Genomic DNA, 22233 nt, shown 5'->3' with positions numbered 1-22233 from the left:
GGGGATAGGGTAGGAGGACCAGTGCTCCTACAAAGGAGCTTTTTTCTATAGGAGAACTGATGTCTTTCTTCCCTCCTTCCTTCCCTTCTCCCTCTTTCTTTATCTCTTTCTCTGTCTCTTTCTCTCTTGTTCATCCTGTCTTTCTCTCTGTCATCTTCCTGAAGGTTTCCAGGCCCACACCTGGAAGTTGGCAACCCAGTTGGCTGCATATGGACAAGAAGTCAGGAATCAAACCCAGCTCTTGAGATTAGAGTAACTCTTTAGCCTCTTCACCACACTGGATCTCAAGATCGAGTGGGGAGCACAGGGGGGAGGGAGGCCAGAACCCAGGAAGGTCATAGTGCAGGTGTATGCACCAGTGTCCATTGTATTTCTGGGTTCAATGGGCTTTGCCTCTAGTCGTATAAAGAAATTCCAGGCATTCCAGACTTGACAGTTAAGAAAACAGCAAGAGAAGAAATAAAAAAGAGCAACCTCCAGGAATGATTTAAAATCAATGTTTTTAACAGAGCCAGCCTACCTATTGCACTTTTATCTCACCAAGTATCTTGCGGGGGATATTTTTCTTCCTCCTCCATTTTATTATCACAACAACCTTGCAAAGTAAGCTAGGCTGAGAGAGAGAAACTGGCCCGTGGTTATTTCGTGCTCTTCATGGCTGAGTGAGGATCATACAATCATAGCACAAAACGTTGACAGTCTCATCCTAAGCAGAGTGGCTTCGCTAAGCTTAGAACTGCATAACTCTGCTTTGACCAAACCAAAAGTGTGGTGGAAGAGAGGTTTTGTTTTGGTTTTTGCCCTCCTTTAAACTGCAAGGAAAGGTTCCAGTTGAACCTCATAGGGAAAGGCATTCCATAATCTGTAGCGACCCTATTGTAGATTGCTGTCTACTGAACCTCCAAGACAGGTGATGCAAAAAAAAGCAAGGCTCTCCAGAAATTATTAGGGTTCAGGTAAGTTGACACTGGAAAAGATGGTCCCTAGGTAGGCTGGTCCCAAACAATTGGAATGTGAAATGTCAAAATCAGCCATTATCATTTGGAAACAGAATCATCATCAATCTAACTGGATTAATGTAAATATAATAAGAATCTGTTGGTTCTTTCCAAGCAATATAGAGGCAACGTCATTTTTGATCAAAGTTCCTGGGGATTTTTTATGTACAGCAACCCAACATAGATTGAAGTGGCTCTGTGGCACCACAAAATGCCATGGAGCAGAACACGGTGTTTTCTGTCCCTGCTGAGCCACCATAGGTGGGGGAGAAGCTAGGCCTGGAAGGTCCAACTCTTCCCTGCATGCACAGGCCTGGCCTGGTATGGTTGCTGATGGTGCCTGCAGCAAAAAAGGGAAGGTGTCAGCTATCTGCGTTCTCTTAACGTGGGGCAGTGGAGGCCCTAATCCAAGCCAGGCCCGGGAGGGGGCTGAATTGGCACCAACATCATGCGTAAAGACGGATTAGCCCTGCTGCCATATGAGCACCAGCCCTGCCTCCCCGTGCATAATTGGTCATAGATACCTTTTATTTCCTGAATAGCAATGGTGAGGAAGGGTTTAAATCTGGAGAGTGGGGAAGAATATGTCATGATCCCAGTGCAGTTCAAGGGCCTTCAAGGCTGCTATTAACTTTTTAAATCAAGGCAATCCTGATCGCTGATGTCATATGTATAATCCAATTTGACCTTAAAATCCTCTGAAGTTGTTGGAACAATACAAAAAAAGTGTTAGATTGAGAACAAAATACACAGCAAGGCAGTTAGCAGCAATACCTTAACTGGTCTGAATCAGAGTGAGAAAAACTAGTTATTTTTAATGAATTCTGTTTATTTTTACTAATTTAGGCTGGCCTAAGGACACTTCATGATATTGGTCCTGAAATTCGGCGAGCTATATCTTGTGATTTGCAAGAAGATGAACCTGAGCAAAATCACCACGAGGAAGAGGAAGTATACAAAGTAAATAGCAAAATAACAGTTCAGTTTCATTAACTTTCAGAATTTATATTATGCTTAGCTATCTTTTTTCTTTTTTTTGCTCTACAGTTATAAGATTTTTTTTTCAAGCGGTGCTTCATTCTGTGGGCAGTTCCTTGTGTGTTTGAGAAAAGGAAACTATTTATAATGCTTAGAAAAGTGAGAATAATGCCACATATTTCTTTCAGTGCATGAAATTGGTTTATGTTATCATATACAGTGAGATCTATGATGACTGCATATTAATGAAACATGATGGTGGAAATAATAATTTAAACATCAAGATAGAATTTAACTCTAACTTCTATCCTGAACCTGTATTTCTTACAACGGAATCCTTATAGAATGTAGAGACACATAACAGGGTTAAATAACGGTGAACTAAATTCTACTAACAAATGTTCTGTAGTTATGCAAACAGACAGTGTATAAATTAAAGGTGACATTGTAATGTTGGTGCTGTGATCATGGACAGCCTCATACTGCTATAGAACAGCCTAAAACTTGGTATTATGATATTATAACAGCAATGTGTTATATTAATTAAACAGCTGTTAACTTGTACGTTACAGAGAAATGGCGCCCTGTTTGGAAATCATGTAAACCATGTTCCCAATGATACAAGAGAGTCATTTCAACAGATCAACACCACCCACCGCCCACTACATGTACAAAGGCCATCAATCCCATCTGCAAGTGAAACTACTGAGAAAAATGTGCATCCTTCAGCAGCAAACTCTGTATTCCATAACCATCACAGCCACCATAATCATCATCACCATAACTCTATAGGGAAGCACATTCCAAATTCAACAAATGCTAACCTCAATAATGCCAACATGTCCAAAGTGGTGAATGGACGACATTCAAACACTGGTAGTCATGAGAATATGACTGAAACGGGGCACCGCCAGCATTCCAGAAGTGATCATCATGAAAAACGAAGATCTTCCAATCGCAGGTATTCAGTTAGGCTCCATAAATTCTACATCCAAAGCATATTATGCATAACTAGCTTCAAAGCCCATTCCTAAGAACAGGCCTTGAAAGGGTCCCCCTCGCAGCCAGATCAAGTGGAGCGGGCGGGCGGGGGCTGGCCAGCTCGTTAGCAGGCCTGGGACAGAGCTCCTTAGCAGGCAGCCAGCAGACTAGGAGACCCTCGTTAGCAGGCCCTGCTTAGCAGGCCAAGAGGCCCTCATTAGCACCTCCACCACAACCCTTTGCCCAGGGCCCTCTCCCCTTACCTGCTGCTGGCTCCAGGCACTGAGGAGCATCTGAGAGCAAAGAGGCTAGAGTCCATGGAGGAAGGGAGGGAGGGAGCTGCAGGGGCAGGGCCAATCAGGGTGCAGCCGGCTGTACCCTGATTGGCCCTATTCCAACTTGGACAGCCGGACATGTTCCACCCCCTAGGCTGTTTCACAAATATATAGAGGAACCATGGATAAGGATGTATAGACCCTTGAACTGAAATCAATACTGAGCTTCATTGATGTGTATATGTGAATTAATATTGTCAGTCCTTTGATCAGTCTTTGAATTTAATTTGGATTTACATTTAATTACTTTGGTCACTTCTCCATGCTTATCTCACTTGCTTTAGTCTATTTCCCAGACTGATTGCAATGTAGTATCATACAGATCACTTGATCCATAAATTGGAATTATTTTAGTACATTACAGTTCACTTGTAAGGCAATTTCTCTCAATTCTCTTGGATGTGGATCAGTAAACAAATGACAAATTCACAATAAAAGGCTGTGAAATTAGATGTATCATTGTGCCCCAATTTAGGTCAGATTAATTCAATATGAACTGTTTGTTATGCTCTACAGTGGATTACCTAAGATATAAAAAGCAAATTAGTATTTATTTTTGTATTAAATTGACAGATGGAATGTTTTCTTACTTGTCCAAGTATATTATAGAATTTATTCCATTGCCAGTTAATTAATGCAATTACACTTTTCCCCCCACATTGTTTCCATTCTTGGATAGAGCTCGCTATTATGAAGCTTACGTTAGGTAAGTATATATAGTAAGTAGTGCATGCTTGATGTGTTAAGGCACTACCCCAAATCTTACAGTACTTTTTAAAAATCATGTTTGTGTGAGAAGACACTTAAAACCAAAAGGTTAAAAGCAAAAATGGCATGACATGAGCCCATATTTGAAGAAATGCCTCTTCCAGAATGAACCCCTTTAGCTGTTCCAGTCCTTTTCTCATAGTGTTTTCTTAAGACTGTGTTGGTAGCTATGATAGCATTTTGCTACTACGATGCTATTTGTATGGATAAAAAGAAATAAAGTAATGTTTAAGCTTCATATTATCTGTAAATACTGGTGTGATATCTGTAAATACTGGCTTGCAGATACAAGGATATCAGTCAGTCTTGATTTCTTAAATTAATTATGTAAAACATTGTCTGAATGCAGTGTCTGTGTCCTGACTGTAGGTCAGAATCAGGAGATAGGCATCTGCCTACAATTTGCCGAGAAAATCATGAAGTTCGAGATTATTATAATGATGATCGCTACTTGGATGATCAGGAGTATTTTAGTGGTGAAGAATACTATGAAGAAGACAGTATGTTATCAGGAAGCAGGTAGGATTCCTAGACCACTGAGAAAATTCTGCCTAAGTATATGTTGAGAAGTAGTATATCTCTGAATAGCGGAACCCGGTGTGGCAGGTGGGGATAACAAGAGAGAGATGTTTGGGCTCCTGTGTTCCAGCTTGTAGGCTTCTGGAGTAACTGGTAGGTCACTATAGGAAACATGAGGCTGGACTAGTTGGACCTTTAGTATTACCCAGCAGGGCTTAAGTTCTTAGAATAAGTTATGTATTCCACATATGAAGACATGTTAGAAAGGAAAATGTAAACAACGAAAAGGGAAAAAAGGGGGGAGTCTCTACCCTAGTCTTTTAGAATTTGTGGTTCATTGATTATACCTGGCTGTCTCAACAGGAGTTTCATGAAACCTTGGGGTTTCTCAATGGCCTCGGAAGTGGGAGTTAATTAATTGGATGGGAGTTAATTAATTTTATATATTTTAATTGTTTTAAAACATTGGGTGAGATGACCATATATGTTAATCTCACCCCAATGAACAATGATAGGCCTGGAGGGGGTAGAAAGGGGAGGGGTCCTGGTCATAAAAATCCTTGATGGCTGAGGCTTGTTGCACATGGTGGTGACTAGAGACCAGAGAGGTAAGTACTCTCATGTTAACTTAACTGTGTTGGCGGGGTGGTAGGGGTGATGGAGTGGCAGATGCCTGCCCCAGTCATTTCCTGGCCTAGCGGAGTAGGCTGCTGGGCCATTTTGGCATGGGCAGGGATCAACAGAGCCTGATGTGACATCCAGTGGGAGTGTCTAGATTATGCCAGGTCTGGTGACATGTGTCTTCTGAGGGCGTGGTAGGGAGGTGTGGCAATTGTAAGCTCCTCTCAGACTCCTTTGAGTAGTAAAAAGCGAGATCCCCCCCCCAAAAAAAGCACCAACCCAGCTCTTCTTCTTCTCTTCAAATGTATTTATTTATTTAATTAATTCTTATACCACCCTCCCTTGTAGCTCAGGGTGATTTACAGCATAGATTTATGTTCCAATATAATGTGAGGTACAAAACTCCAGAAATAAGAAATTGAAATCAGTAACTTATATCAGCGTTATAAAGTAAACATTTAAACTGTTACCCATATAACCAGATAACCATAATGTAAACTATTGCCAGGACTAAGAGACTGATGGGGGTATATCTGATGTGGAGAGGTTCTGTGGGGCTCAATAGATATTATCAGTTCATTGGTCCCAACTGAAGGCTTGTTGGAATAGCTCCATTTTACAGACCCTGCGGAACTGTGCTAGCTCTGGCAGGTTCCTGATCTCCACTGGGAGCTCATTCCAACAAGTACAGGCCAGGACAGTTGAGGCCAAGCATGCTGCCTTGGGGCCAGGGATCACCAGCTTGTTGGAATTAGTTGAGCATAGAACTGTCTGGGGCCATAGTCAGAGAGGCAGTCCCTCTGGTACATTGGGCCCAGACTGCATATGAGATCACTCAAAACCATATGTGAATAGTAAGTTTCAGTTTAGTTCAATATTTGATGAGCCCCAAAGCTAATGATATTTCTTTGCTAGTGGAATTTTCACTAACCATCTGTTTCTTTAATTCAGACATACACATGACTATCATAGCAGATATTACTATAATGATTCAGATTTTGAACGGCCGAAAGGCTATCATCACCCACATGGCTTTTATGAAGATGATGAGTCACAGATGTGTTATGATTCAAAAAGATCTCCTAGGAGACGGTTGCTACCTCCAACACCAACACGTGAGTGCATTAAAAATGTTGGTTTAATTATACAGTCATATGCTTGGAATACCCAAAAAGACCCAGAATACCAACACTGCTTTCTCCACACACTGTTCAAATATCAGAAACAATTCATTCAGAACATTAGTATAATACTTAACGATGAATAGCAGATTGCCCACTTGTCTGCCTGCCACTGGCCCAGCAAGGGGTCCTGCCCAGCGTGGGGCTGATGCCATTGTGTTCTCAGTAAGATGGGGCTTGGTTGCTCTTGAGCCTGGGTAAGGAGGGGGAAGGTCAGACCAGGAAGCCTGAGGAGCTGGCACATATGATTAACCAACAACTCCCATTTCTTCTGTATGCCTTACTGTAACATGAGTATCTGCTAACAGTAGTTTGGCTTTTAGGCAGCGATTGTTTGCCAAGTAAAAGCAGTAAACGATCTCCCCAGGAGAACCTCTTCCATTTCTTAGGAAATGAAAATGGAGTGTTAGACAGCAAACAGGTCAGGTGCAAAGTACCCTGAAATGCTGCTTTTTTAAAACTTATATTGGAATATTCTTTGGTCAGAAAAGTAGACAGTGGCCCTGCCTTCTCACACCACATTTTACAGATACCCCCCCCCCCCCCGCTTGGTTACTTCACTTGCTGGCCGGGGTGGTTGGCTGTGAGTGCAGGACCCACGTGTCTGGACTTAGTTGCAGGTGGGCAGGTAGCTGTGCGGAGGCTGGAGTCCTGACAGCTATCTTGGCTCAGGCTGGAGGTATGCATCCCCCTTGTGGAAGGAGGGCAATGAGTGAGACTAGCTATCATCACCAGTGGTAGAGGATGGCGTGGAAGACAAGTCAAGGGTAGTGGCATGCCACACACACACAAACACATACTGTTTGAATATATACTGTGCATATGAGTAGGTCTACCAACATAAAAAAAAATGAAAGTCTTTGTCTCATTTCTTTTTCAACTATAAGACAAAGGATAAGATGCCATCAATTGACTTAAGATGAAAAAGAATTACTCTGGCTACTCCTGGTTTTCCATATTTGTAGTGAAGTCCGGTGTTTCTCGGCTGTTTTGCTCACCTCCTGCGCTAAATTGTACTGCAGTTGTGCGTATTGAAAGAATTAAGGTTACTAGACACCACAAAGAGACTTTTAAGTCACAGGATCTGTGTGCAGGATAAGGAAGGATTAATCAAAATGGATTTGCATTGTCTTTGTTCCAGGAAAAAAACAAATTTGTAATCACGCACAGGCTTAAAACAGTGACATAAATTCAATAATATCACTTCAGTGACTCATTTACTGGCCTTTTTCCTGTCCTGCTCCTCACGGATGCTGTATCTGTTAATACTGGTGGGGCTTTTAGGCAGTGATGTTTGCCAAGTAAAAACAGCAAACTAACTCCCCAGGGGAGCCTCTTCCATTTCTTAGGAAAGGCAAATGGAGTGCCAGTATTTCAACATGTATTTGCCCTGATATAATTACAGAGAAAAATCTCTTTTTACAAACACAAGAGAGTAATCCTCAGGTTTTGCACACTCGGGCCAGGTCAAAATGACATCAAGGACTGGCTCTCTTAGTGTTTAGTTGAACATTAAGATACAGCTGTGAGAGCTCAATTCCGACTGGGCTGTGATACAAGGGAGGCAAGAGATCTCCTCTCCCCATGCTGCTCTGTCAGATTTTTCAGAACATAGCCACAAAGAGAGATGGTTAGATTAAGCAGTATATTTCCCTCTGGAGAAAGGGATTTCTGTCCATAGAATATGACTACCTTCTCTTCTGTTTAAGTAGTGAGGGAACAATCAATGAAAATTGTTCTCCCTTCCACCACTGAAAATTTTCCACTGAACCAAACCTGGGCAGAGTCTGCACTGACTTTGTTTATTCCATTGTCAATCCTGTTGAATTCAGATCGCTTTGAACTCGGGTCTTCCTCTCCCCCCCCCCCCGTTGAAACAGGAAAGTCTTCTGCACGTGGTTAGGGAGGCTCAGAAGGTGGGGGGAAGCCAAGCCTCTTTCTTTCTTTTCTTGAGGGGGGGGGGAGAGGAGCCAGGCAGTGAGCCTCTTTCTTTTCTTGGAGGGGAGGGGGAGAGGATCGAAAAAGGCAGAGGAGGGAGGAAAAATCCAGGACCGACAGAAGTTGAGAGAAATTAGGAGCTTCTCCTTTAAGGCAAGTGTGTCACATGACCAGGTGTAGCCTATCAGAGGTTCTCTACCACGGAGCTTTCTTTCCCAGTCTGGATATTGAGGATTAACAGCACTCTGAGATATTGCACAATAAAGGTAGGGTCACTCCGGATCAGTCCTTCTTGCTGCAGAAGGAAAATTTAAATCGCCCAAAATCCAAACGGAAATTGCATTCTGTGTAGAGGGCAGGGACTGAATCGATCTGGGGTTGGAATAAAAGCTCTTTGCAGTTTACACCCTGGGCTGATTCTGCACTTTGTTTATTCCGGTGTGGATCCTGCTGAATTCAGATCAATTTGAACTCGGGTCTTTCTCTATTCCCCCATTCTCACCATTGAAACAGAAAGTGTTCTGCACTCTATTGTGGAAGCTCAGAACAGGGTGTGGCAGAGAGCCAAGTGCAGCAGGAGTCTCTTTTTTGAAAAGGGGCGGGGGTTGGAGATAGCAGAGGAGGGGGGAAAGAGGCAAATCTCTGCTGAGTGAAGTTATGGCTTTTGGAGCACAGTGACTTTAAGGGAAGCCTTGCAACTGGAAAGACTTTGAACTGACACTCTGGCCAATCCGGGAAGACTTCCTTCGAGGCATGAGGCAGAGTTATTTTACAAAGACAACAGATCTGTTTATTTACTCATGGCAGTTTTTGAAATATTGAGGCTTGTATCCACTTGAGGATATCACAGGGGAAAGGTAGGGTCACCATGAATGAATCATGTTTGTTGCAGAGGAAAAATGTTGTTGTTGTTGTTAGGTGCAAAGTCGTGTACGACCCATCGCAACCCCATGGACAATGATCCTCCAGGCCTTCCTGTCCTCTACCATTCCCCGGAGTCCATTTAAGTTTGCACCTACTGCTTCAGTGACTCCATCCAGCCACCTCATTCTCTGTCGTCCCCTTCTTCTTTTGCCCTCAATCGCTCCCAGCATTAGGCTCTTCTCCAGGGAGTCCTTCCTTCTCATGAGGTGGCCAAAGTATTTGAGTTTCATTTTCAGGATCTGGCCTTCTAAGGAGCAGTCAGGGCTGATCAGGGCTTTTGCACTCTCCTCCTTCATCCGCATCAACAGGCTCTTTAGTTCCTCTTCACTTTCTGCCATTAGAGTGGTATCATCTGCATATCTGAGGTTGTTGATATTTCTCCCTGCAATCTTGATCCCAATTTGTGACTCCTCTAATCCCACCTTTCTCATGATGTGCTCTGCATACAAGTTAAATAGGCAAGGCGACAGTATACAGCCTTGCCGAACTCCTTTCTCAATTTTGAACCAATCAGTGATTCTATGTTCAGTTCTCACTGTTGCTTCTTGACTTGCATATAAGTTTCTCAAGAGACAAATAAGATGCTCTGGTATTCCCATCTCTTTAAGAACATGCCACAATTTGTTGTGCTCCACACAATCAAAGGCTTTAGCATAGTCAATGAAGCAGAAGTAGATGTACTTCTGGAACTCCCTAGCTTTCTCCATGATCCAATGTATGTTGGCAATTTGATCTCTAGTTCCTCTGCGTCTTCGAAATCCTGCCTGTACTTCTGGAAGTTCTCGGTCCACATATTGCTGGAGCCTAGCTTGTAAAATTTTGAGTACAACTTTGCTAGCATGAGAAATGAGTGCAATGGTGCAGTAGTTTGAACATTCTTTGGCATTGCCCTTCTTTGGGATTGGAATGTAAGCTGACCTTTTCCAATCCTGTGGCCATTGCTGAGTTTTCAAATTTGCTGGCATATTGAGTGTAGCACTTTTATCGCATTGTCTTTTAAGATTTTGAATAGTTCAACTGGAATGCTGTCACCACCACTAGCTTTATTGTTGCTCAGACAGTAGGGAAAAGCACTTAAGGCCCATTTGACTTCACATTCCAAGATGTCTGGCTCCAGGTCAGTAACTACCCCATTGTGGTCATCAGGGATGTTAAGCTCGCTTTTGTATAGATCTTCTGTATAATTTTGCCACCTTTGTTTAATCTCTTCTGCTTCTGTGAGGTCCCTACCATTTTGGTCCCTTATCATACCCAACTTTGCATGAAACGTTCCCTTCATATCTCCAATTTTCTTGAAAAGATCTCTGGTCCTCCCCATTCTATTGTTTTCTTCTATTTGTTTGCACTGTTCATTTAAGAAGGCATTCTTATCTCTTCTAGCTTTTCTCTGGAATTCTGCATTCAATTGGGTGTATCTTTCTCTTTCTCCCTTGCCTTTCACTTCCCTTCTCTCCTTAGCTATTTGTAAAGCTTCCTCAGACAGCCATTTTGATTTCTTGCATTTCTTTTTCTTTGGGATGGTTTTAGTTGTTACCTCTTGTACAGTGTTGCGAACCTCTGTCCATAGTTCTTCAGGCACTCTGTCTATCAGATCTAATTCCTAAAATCTATTTGTCACCTCTACTGTATATTCATCGGGGATATGATTTAATTCATACCTGAGTGGCCTAGTGCTTTTCCCTACTTTCTTCAATTTAAGCCTAAATTTTGCAACAAGAAGCTGATGATCTGAACCACACTCAGCTCCTGGTCTTGTTTTTACTGACTGTATAGAACTTCTCCATCTTTGGCTGCAGAGCACTTGGGATTGTATCCCAAGACTGTTTTGCCTACTCTCTTATTGATTATGAAGGCTACTCCCTTTCTTCTGCGAGATTCTTGTCCACAGTATTATACCTGATGGTCATCTGAATTAAATTCGCCCATTCCTGTCCATTTTAGTTCACTGATTCCTAAAATGTCGATGTTCAGTCTTGTCATCTCTTGTTTAACCACGTCCAGCTTGCTTTGATTCATGGATCTGACGTTCCAGGTTCCTATGGAATAAAAATCTTTACAGCATCGGACTGTCTTTTCGCCACCAGTTACTTCCACAACTGAGTGTCCTTTCAGCTTTGGCCCAGTCGCTTCATTCATTCTGGCGCTTCTTGCACTAGCCGTCTGCTCATCCCCAGTAGCATATTGGACACCTTCCAACCTGAGGGGCTCATCTTCCAGCGTCATATCGTTTTGCCTTTTGAACTTGTCCATTGGGTTTTCATGGCAACGATACTGGAGTGGTTTGCCATTTCCTTCTCCAGTGGATCACCTTTTGTCAGAACTCTCTGCTATGATCTGTCCGTCTTTGGTGGCCCTGCACGGCATAGCTCATAGCTTCACTGAGCTACGCAAGCCCCCTTGCCATAGCAAGGCAGCGATCCTTGAAGGGGGAGGAAAAATGTAAGGTGCCCAAAATCAAAATGCAAATTGAATTCAATGTAGATGGGAGGGATTCATTCGAACTTGGACTGGATAAAAAGCCCTGTGCAGACTACACCCCAGAGTTTTTAAGTACTTGGTTTATTGCACCTTGAACTTGCAAAAAGCCAAAGCTTATTTCATTAGGTAAATGAAATGGACAGTGTAGACATGGAATATACATAACAGATATACACACATACACACCCTGTCCTGTGAACAGAAAATCCTTGTAAGTTATGATACTTCCCGATATACAAAACACAACACATTTGAAATCAATACTCAATTTCTAAAGGAAATAACTAGCAGATCCAAAAATGCAAACACCTGGACTGTAGTACATGCTGCAATCACCAACTCACTCGTTTCATATTTCAGCAAATCGCCGTTCTTCCTTTAATTTTGAATGCCTCCGCAGACAAGGCAGTCAAGATGAAATACCATTGTCTCCTAGTTTTCACCATCGCACTGCATTACCTCTGCATTTAATGCAACAGCAGGTGAGTTTAAACAAAATTCAGCTTCCTTTTTAATATGCCAAATATTGGTTTAACGTGTAATTTTAGACCTTCTTTAGACATTCAGATTCTCTTGTTCTGGGTTTCAAGGTCTTCAATCCATGTTAGTCCTGAGAATTATATGATCTTGGATTTTACCCTGATTCTTGGGGACAAAAACATGGGCTGCTGCTAAAGTCTTAAAGCTGCAGCCCTGATGTAGTTGCAAATAAAAAAGAAAGGGGTGCTTCTTTGAGCAAGTATTCTGCTCCATGCCCAGTCTGCAGATGTCAAAGACCAGCAGGAAGCAGATTGATGCAAAGATGGAGCAGAAATGACAAAGAGCACAGTTGGCTTCCACAGTGCTCTCCAGTGGAAGGGAGGTCACACAGCATCTGATAGGTCCTCAGTGGGAGAGGACCTTCCTACTCAGGAGCAATAAGAGACCCAGGAGAGAGCATGGCAGTGCTCTGATTGGGTCCTAGTAGGAAGGGCCCGCCCCACTCAGGGCCAATCAGAGGCCTTACCATGGTACCTGCTTTAAAAGTGGGCTAGAAGCAGCTTCTCCCCTGTCAGTGGTTGTGGTGGGAGAGTGGGGCAGAGGGCGGCATGGCCCCAGAAGCTGCTAGCTGCCACCATCCCACCAGCAGTGCTCAGGGTCATTTTCCACCCTGCTGTTCCTGCAGCGAGTGCTGGTGGTGGGGGTGGCTGGTGGCCCTTAAAGGTAAAGGTATCCCCTGTGCAAGCACCGTGTCATGTCTGACCCTTGGGGTGACGCCCTCTAGCGTTTTCATGGCAGACTCAATACGGGGTGGTTTGACAGTGCCTTCCCCAGTCATGACCGTTTACCCCCCAGCAAGCTGGGTACTCATTTTACCGACCTCGGAAGGATGGAAGGCTGAGTCAACCTTGAGCCGGCTGCTGGGATTGAACTCCCAGCCTCATGGGCAAAGCTTTCAGATGGCTGCCTTACCACTCTGCACCACAAGAGGCTCTTAAGGTGGCCCTTAGGTCAGTTTTAAAGTGGGACTCTCTGTGGCACCCTCTGCTCTACTCTCCCCCTGCTCCCACCGGGACTGTTGGTGGGGGAGCCTCCAGGGTTCGCCACATGGAGAGCGGGGTAGAAGTCTGGAGTTTGTGTTGGAAATGCCACGTTATGGGTCCCCCCACCACCACCTCTACTCACTGGAGCATGGAATGAGCAGGGAGAGTGGGGAGAAGTACATGGCGGCAAATCTTGTTTTAAAAGTGGGCTAGGACTGCCACAAGCCCCCCACCAGCTTTCGGCATGGGTCCCCTGTGCAAAAAGGCAGTAGGACCATGAGGGCAGTGGGGTGGGGGAAGAACACATGTCTGGCCTCCTGCTGCACATCCAAGTCCAAGACAGCAAGGCAGGCGGCTGGTCTGGGGTGGAGCATGCATCCAGCCTCCATTTACCTGCACCAGATGTCTGGAAGGCAGCAAGTGCTGCAGGGCAGGGGCAGAGCATGCAGCCAGTTTCCCCACACCCTCCCAAGGGCAGTGTGGGCAGGGGGGCAGAACGAAATGCACCCAGCCTCCCACCAGCCACTCCAGAGGTAAGAAGGGCAGGGAGCGGTGCTGGAGTGGAGCATGCAACTGGCTTCCCACTGGCTGCCCCAGAAGAAGAAGAAGAAGAAGAGTTGGTTCTTATATGCCGCTTTTCCCTACCCGAAGGAGGCTCAAAGCGGCTTACAGTCGCCTTCCCTTTCCTCTCCCCACAACAGACACCCTGTGGGGTGGGTGAGGCTGAGAGAGCCCTGATATCACTGCCCGGTCAGAACAGTTTTATCAGTGCCGTGGCAAGCCCAAGGTCACCCAGCTGGCTGCATGTGGGGGAGCTCAGATTCGAACCCGGCATGCCAGATTAGAAGTCCGCACTCCTAACCACTACACCAAACTGGCTCTCAGAAGCCAGGAGGGCTGTGGGCACAGTGGGACTGTGGTGTAGGACGATGGTGCTCCTAGCACCATGTGGAGGCTGGTAGCGAGGGGAGGAGTGCAGCGGCAGAGTTTGGTTCCCAGTAGCAGCGAGGGGGTGGGCGGAGGAGGCAGGTGGCCCTTCCAGACATGGTAGTGGTGAGGGGCCAGCAGCCACTGTGCAGCCTCCGCAGAGAAGGCAGGCAGTCTTCTGAGGCTCCAGCAATAGTGAGGAGGCAGCCATGGCCTCAGCGGCGTGTGGCAGCACATTGTAGGGTTTATGGCCATGATTTTATGTATGAGGATGATGATAAAGACGCAAGAATAATATTTTTGTTTTACCAGTGGATTTCACATGTAATTAATGTCTTTCATATCCAAGTAGGGGGAGAGTTTCTCTTTTTGTCTTTTTAAAAGTGGTTCTTAAATCTCTCAAGGTCTGGTTCAGACTGTATCTCTACAATCATTTCACTCAGTGTGACTTCCTTTTATCAAAAACATCTCATTGGTTCATCATGATAAAATAGGAACCTACGTGTAAATGAATATCTCTCTGATAGATAGAGTTCTGAGAAAAGGTTTCGTTTTGTCAGAATACAATAGATACGAACTGCTGTCCTATTTTGCTGTTAACTGTACTGTTCAGTTTATTATTTGTTTATTCATTTAAGAGAAGTTCTTCCTGGCCATTTCCTCAAGTGACTTAAAATTTTTTAATTAGGGTAAAAACAATTCTCAATGAAAACAACTTAAAACTAAATTCAACAGCAGAAGCAAATTCATGCATTCAGTCTTTTAATATTCATCAGTTTAGAGTTGTATCTGTGTCATTAAATGCTTTTCCTTATTGTGTTTTAGGCTGCAGTTCTAAGGAATGAACCTTATAGTTCTGAGTAGACCTCCTTAGGATCCATCTCTTATTGTCCTGTTTCTGCGGACCCTTGAAATAAATTCATTTCTGTGGTTCGGCATAGTCTAATTTATTCATCTGTCTGCAGAAAGATCCCTTTCTCTCTCAGAAGCTAAGCATGGTCAGCCCTAGCTAGGAGGGGAGACCTCCATTGGAGCCCAGGGTCACAGTACAAAGGTGGGCAATGGCAAACCACCTCTATTCAATTCTAGCCCTGGAACTTGATGAGGTTGCTGTAAGTGAGCTGCGACTTGATGACACTTTACACACACGTCACTAAAACCAAACTATGTGTAAAGCCCGATACTTAATCAGGACAGGTTTGCATCTTGTTTAAGAGACCTGACAGGGTGCCGGAAGGAAGTGGGCAGAGCCTTCCAATTGTGCAGCCCACCCCTAAGCAGAATTACTTAGAAGTGATTCCATTAACTCGAACAGGGCTTACTCACAGGGAGGTCTGAATAGAATTCTAGCCTTTATCAAAGAAATGCCACTGTGTTAAGAGTGTGCTCCCAAACGGAATAGACAGATATGAGACTGTAGTGACTTGAGCTGGAACTCATTTGCTAGGCTGAACTCTTCTGCCTTACAGTGCCATTCTAAGCCAAGCCAGCTCTTCTAAGCATTGAGTTAAATGTTTTTTTTTAAATCATTTGCCTACGGGGGACCACTATAAGCCGAGATCACTGGATCTCAGTCATAGTGAAAAGGGAAACCTTTTGGTGGATGTGATACTCTTAAACACTGAAGAAGTTATTCAAAAATGAGTAATCTACCTCGGGATTCATTTTGACTTCTATTGTTGCTGGTATAAAAATATTTGCCATCTCAATTTTCATCTTCTCTTCTTCCTGGCAGCAGGAGACAGCAACACAGAGCTGTGCCAGCAAGGTGCTCTCAGCTTCCCACCTGATGTACCCAAACCAAATATATCCAGGATTTTCCCTAGGATTTTTTCTGGGTTTCTCGAGAAAACCCAGCTATATTTGGGGAGCTGAAATATACCCCAAAAATATCAATAAGGTATTTTGGGGTATATTTTTGGCTCAAGTAGATCTGAATGCACACCCCTAATTCTCCTAACCATGGTCTCCTAAACATGGAGCAGTTACTATGAGGTGTAAGGTCACTATAGCTTGTATTAAAAGTAGCAAAAGTCTTTTATCTTGGTATGTCTTTTAATATTTTTGTTTTCCCTTCCCTAATATTGAATTATTAGTTTGCTGTGTCTAGTTCTGAGCCAGTTTTGCTTGCTACCTGTAAAAATATACTCTTCAGACATACTACAGTATAATATTGCTGATACTTGTTTGAGAATACCCACAGTTGTTACACATGTTTTCGGCAATGAAGCTAAAGGATTATTGCACACTTGGCTGTGTAGCTGAAATATCGAGTCCAGAACCCACTGCATAGGTTTCAGGGGTGGACTGGCTATTATATCTACAAGAAGAGTTGTGGTGGATGGCTGGACTGGAGGACCACTATCTTATGAGCCCCCCCTAGGCCTAATTGGCCTAGAGGCAAGGGAGACTAGCCCAGCTAAACACGTGGTTCCATTGGTTGAGTCATGCAGGTCCTACCTAAGTCATACAGCTGCCACTGCTAGGTGAGCTGTTCAGTGACCAGGCATGTCACATGGCTGCTCCCTCTGCACAATGATCTGCCGTGAGCCTCAGGAGAGGGTGATATATTAATATAATAAATAAATGAATGTTGCACTGAGCCCAGGTGAGATACTCAGCTGTTTCTACCCAGCTAGGCCAGCCATTTGCCTGCCTGTGGTCCTAATTCCCCCCAGTGATTTGAGAAGTGGGAAAAAATGGGGGGGTAGATCATAGAGATTGTAAGGATTCCCAAAACATTATCACAGCCTCCATGACACTCTTGTTTTCCCAGTCCCTATGTTCTTTACAATGTAGACTGGGGAGATTCATCAAGTGCCATGGAAGTTGCAACATCACATTCCCTAAAAGTCAGCTTCTCCAGGAACTGCCCCCCAAATATCCCATGCTTTTGCCAGTCCATGATCAGAGATGGTGGCCATCAAAATGGCCCTAGTGAGTCAGGTCTTTGGGGATTCCCAAAGTGATCATTCACATTCAGTCAGATAGATGAAGTACAAGGTTTCTTGCATATAACATATTTTATTACCCCAAATCTCCTTAGATTGCACAAAGAAGTACCTTGCTTGGACTGTGATATCAAACAAATGTGATTACTGATTATGTGTGGAAGTATTTAGCTGTTGCCTCCATGAATCCGCATGTGCATGTCAATGAAGTTTTCTTCTCTTCCGCAGGTTATGGCTGTTGCAGGACTGGATGCCACTAAAGCTCACAGACATTCCCCCAGTCGCTCAACACGTTCCTGGGCCACTCCACCAGCTACCCCACCCAACCGGGACCGTACTCCATATTATACACCCCTTATCCAAGTTGACCAAGCAGAATCTACTGAACACATGAATGGCAGTCTGCCTTCTTTGCATAGGAGTTCCTGGTACACGGACGACCCTGATATTGCCTATCGGACATTTACACCAGCTAATTTGACTGTACCGAGTGACTTTAGGCATAAGCATAGCGACAAGCAGCGAAGTGCAGACAGTTTAGTAGAAGCGGTGAGTGTGCTGAGGTTTCGTTTTTGATATTTAAGGTTGTCTTTTAATAACACAGAGAACTGTGTAGCTTTATACACAGTTAACATTAGAAAAAATCAGATTTGCTTTTTATACCTCAGGTCTCTGGGGAGGTAGTAGTATATATAATTTGATCAATGAATAATGTCTGTTAGTGCCCAAAATAATTACCCCATAAGAACACAGGGGTAACTTAGTTTATCCCAAACTAGTGAGGTGCTGGGACCTGGTTAATTAGGATTTTAATCAATGTACCATTATTGTATAATTCCTCACCACAGCAGGGGTCGATTCATTCTAGTGCCAGCTTCACCAGTGATAAGTTTGTCTTCTCACTGGAGCAAAGTTTGAGCCTAGTAGCACCTTTCAAAGTTTTATTCTACTTCAAAAGTACTTCAATTCTGAGAACGCTGTGAGCTCTGATAGCAGTAATTACCTGGGGGAGGGAGGAAGTAGGTGCCTGCAATGAAGCATGAATGATCTGCAACTACATCAAAAGGTGTACATTCTTTCTCTGCAAGCCCAGTTTTATGCTTGCATAAGTCCAGAAACGAAGATTCCTCTGACCAAGAGTAAACTGCTGAGAGGTGCACAATAGTCCAGTTTTGTGGGTAGACAGCCACTCATTATATTGGAGCAGGAGCAGGATACAACACAAACAATAATGATTTAGAATACTCAGTGTTGTGAGGCTAACTTGGTTACAGGGTGATATAATAATCACAATTACTCATAATCCAATTTTTCATAATACTTACAAATACTCATAATCTGATCCTTTCTCAGTTTATTTTTGTGAAGCTATAAGAGAGCTTAAGTGATGGTGCTGGCTGATTCCTATTTGTTATCAACTATTCTGGAACTAAAACAGAGTTCAAAAGCTCAAGAAGGAATACGAGAAACTGGAGAAAGATTTCTGTTAGACTGTAATTCAATGCCATATAGTTAAACATAACATCTAACCTCTATGTCAATATGTTGAGCCAGAGCCTTATAACTACTTACTCTAATTATGTACTATATTTTGAGTCCATTGTGTAGCAATTTCACCAGGATGATTGACAATTTCTAAATAAGCAATATAAGATGGAGTACAATAAGGATAGCCTTCAGCCTCATGTGACTTTCCTGCCATGGTCAGAATACACACACACAAACTCGTCTGGGAGATAATAAAGAAAACATGCTGTCGACTCAAGCCAAAGATCATCTTGGAGAGGCCCTCCTTACACTTTTCTGATAAATTGTTTCAGAAAAATTGCTATCAACTAGGCAGGAGCCTTTCAAACATCCCTTGAAATGCGAAAAAATAAAAAACGAAAATTGCAGTACACAAAAATTTTGCGTCTTGTGTAATTAAAGTCTTGAAGCTTTGCTTCTATTTGCCTTTGATTTCTAAATGTCAAATTAACTTTTCTGCAGGTACTTATTTCAGAGGGATTAGGACGCTATGCAAAGGACCCAAAGTTTGTTTCTGCTACCAAACATGAGATTGCAGATGCTTGCGACATGACTATAGACGAGATGGAAAGTGCTGCAAGTAACCTTCTGAATGGGAACATTAGCAATGGGACCAATGGTGACATGTTCCCCATTTTAAGCAGACAAGATTATGAACTTCAGGACTTTGGTCCTGGTTATAGTGATGAAGAACCTGATACTGGTAAATATGAAGAAGACTTAGCTGATGAAATGATATGCATTACGACCTTATAGTATTTAGCAAGAAAAAAAAACTGTGTGATTTTAAATAAACAAAAGTGCCTCCTAGTTCCAAGATGCTAGGCACTAGTTGGAATTAATAAGGAATCAAGCTTTGTACGGGTGATGAGATCACATCACAAGGAAGCCATACTTTTATTTATTAGCAAGTGTCTCTGGCGCGGTGAAGCAGGATCCAAGCAGCAGGTCACCAAGACTTGCGACAGAATCTGTGAGTGAAGGCTGATTGTTGGACCCAAGGAGTGTTGAACCAGCCCACTTTCACACTATGAAGATACAGCTGGAAGATTTCCTGTCTCTCAGTGCTGTGCTGCTGCTGCTCCTCATCGTGTCAGTGTTATCCAGCAGGGAAAGAGTCCGCACAAACGAAAAGTGTGCAGGAAAAGGTTTTGGTGATGACAATCAACACTGTCATTGCCTCCAATCACACAGCGTATCAAATGTTCACAGTTCAGCATATCCACTCATATATTGTTTTCAATCTTGCCTCTCTCCCCCCCCCCCTTTTTTTAAAGTATTTGTCTAATACAGTTTGTCAAACACGACCTGCAAGGGATTGTGATAGCGGACTGATGCTGACAAGCGTTTTTCTCTCATATGTAACACCAGTTTACATAGGAAAATATCATTCAAGATAGTCTGTTTTATGACTGTCACATTAAGGGCAAAATATACTGGAATAATTGCATTTTTACCAAATGCACTTGCAACCAGGTTAAAGTAGAGTTAGATAAGGCAGTTTGTTAAAAATTATATAGCGGAGAATATTGTAAATAAACTGTAATCTACAATCATTTGTATTTGTAAAGAGATGTTCTATATTTTGTAATTATTGTACCGTAATTGAACTGCAGCAATATTTATGGAGCCTAATTATTGTAATTCTCCACAGAATTCTAGATAGAAGTATTTTTACTTGGACTGTATAGAGCTATAGAATTAAATATTTAAATACAGCCACCTATGATTTCACCACTGTAAAATGCTTTTGAAGTTAAAAAAAAAACCCTTGATGCTACAGAGATTTTATAAAATATTTTGAGTCACTAAGAGTCTCACTTTACATTAAGACAAGGAAGATGACTATTTGCACTTAAGAATTTGGAATTATCTGTAATCTTTTTGACTGAAAACAAGCTGTGCTTTCATTTATACTACACCTCCTGATAACAGGTCAAACAAAAATAAATCATTTTAAAATTGGGCCACTTTAACAAAGCTTCTGTTAACCTTGAGGCATCTACAACTATGAAATGACCAAGTATTCTACTTGGTAGAGACTTCTTAAGAAATAGTTTAGCAGGTGGATGTAAAATATTCACAAGTTACTCAGCTTGAAGTAGAATGCTTTATGGAACTATCATTTACAGAACCAAAAGATTCCTTCCTGTCTTGTTAGGAGTATGGCTTGGTTGCCTCACTTTCTGCTGTTCTCCATGTACTGTTCTGAGGATTCATTTTCTTATGCAATCAAAGGAGGGCTTAGATATTGTTCATGATGCAGTAAAATCCTGATATGGCTAATACAGTTTTGGAGAACGATACACATCAGAAGTCTATTTTATTAACACTGGATAAATTGACTTGGTCTGCCAAGTAACCTTATCAGGGTTTATCTGTATTAACAAAATAGGTAGCAATTCAAGTCACATTTTTCTTACAAAATGTGATATGTATGAACTATGTTAATAGATTACCATTTTGTACACAGTGGCAATTTGCTATGGATACCTTACAGACCTCTTCTTGAATCATTCTTCTTTCAAATGCCAGGAGAGAATTTAAGGGTTTGTAAATTATTTCTCAACCTACATCATTTTGTATGAAAAGAAATGCAAAATGTTCTTCGGAATAAAAATGTGTAATAATTTTATTATACTTTGGACTCTTTACTGGCAGCTTTCATACATGGAATCCAAAAGACAGTTTTTTGCTAGTTTTCATAAAATGTTATGACTTCAGACAAAAGTATCTTGTATTTAAAAATTACTCCTCTTATCCTCAGTCAGGCTTCCTCTGTGTGCGTTTGGGTGCTCATGGCTCTCTTTCCTGTGGTAGCCATTTTGGGGTTATGCCCATCAACCGGTGTGAGAATTCCAGAGCTGCCCACAGGCTCAAAAAGGCTGGGGGTCCTTGCTCTAGTGCAGTGAATGCAAGAGTACTTCAACAGAAGGACTTCCTGGGAGATTATGCCCAAGAGTGTCAGGCATACTATACTTTTGGTTTCTGCTTTTCAAAACTGTTGGCAGACTCTCCTGATTTGCTTTCTTGCAAAGAAAAGAACCCTGGCATCTTATCCTTGTAAAAATCTAGTTTATTTCCTGAGAAAAGGGATGAATAATATACAATAGCCAACCTAGCCCCCACATATTTAAAGGTCAAATGGATGCAAACCACAGACATTAAGATTCTTATACTGCAATTCTAGGCAGATTTAAACCCTTTAAAGTCAAAGGCAGTGGTCTTAGAAGAGTGTAACTGCTTGGGTTTTTCTTTCAGATCCTATCAGAACATATCTTATGTGCAGCCTCTGTTTTTTGGCCTCAGCACAACTCTCCCTTCTCTGTTATCGTCATTTCTTTCGTGATTTTGATAAAAGCTTGCAAGATAGAACAGGAGGCAACATTGGGCTCAGGCACCTGCCCCCCTCTACACAGGACCTGTAATCTGATTAGGATTTGCAAATATAAGTCCAGTTCACACAATCTGTTTGCCGACTAAAAGGAATGCCATGATGTCTGTATGTGTGCACATTCTGCTCAATGTAATGAAAAGCATACAAGCTCCAGGCTCATTCCTTTGCCCTAGCACATGTAGAACCT

At 42.7% G+C, this 22233-nt stretch overlaps 1 protein-coding gene across 14 annotated transcripts in view; it reads left to right on the top strand.

Moving 5' to 3' along the window:
* The window catches only part of CACNA1D (calcium voltage-gated channel subunit alpha1 D), a 312904-nt gene extending 291615 nt beyond the window's left edge, over nt 1–21289 (top strand). For 12 of the 14 annotated variants that reach the window (XM_077325523.1, XM_077325521.1, XM_077325527.1 and 9 more), the window contains 8 exons: nt 1845–1958; nt 2549–2937; nt 3972–3998; nt 4430–4579; nt 6152–6315; nt 12082–12203; nt 17351–17671; nt 19112–21289. In XM_077325523.1, coding sequence (XP_077181638.1) covers nt 1845–1958; nt 2549–2937; nt 3972–3998; nt 4430–4579; nt 6152–6315; nt 12082–12203; nt 17351–17671; nt 19112–19405 — 1581 coding nt within the window. In that variant the 3' untranslated portion in view covers nt 19406–21289. The remainder of the gene's footprint in view (nt 1–1844; nt 1959–2548; nt 2938–3971; nt 3999–4429; nt 4580–6151; nt 6316–12081; nt 12204–17350; nt 17672–19111) is intronic. The other 2 variants (XM_077325522.1, XM_077325529.1) reach the window with 1 other exon arrangement.
* Nucleotides 21290–22233: the final 944 nt, after the last annotated feature.

This window comes from Paroedura picta, chromosome 3, assembly GCF_049243985.1.
Source record: "Paroedura picta isolate Pp20150507F chromosome 3, Ppicta_v3.0, whole genome shotgun sequence".
NCBI lineage: Eukaryota > Metazoa > Chordata > Lepidosauria > Squamata > Gekkonidae > Paroedura > Paroedura picta.
Note: the sequence above shows the minus strand (reverse complement) of the source record. Positions and strands in the feature narration are given on the sequence as shown.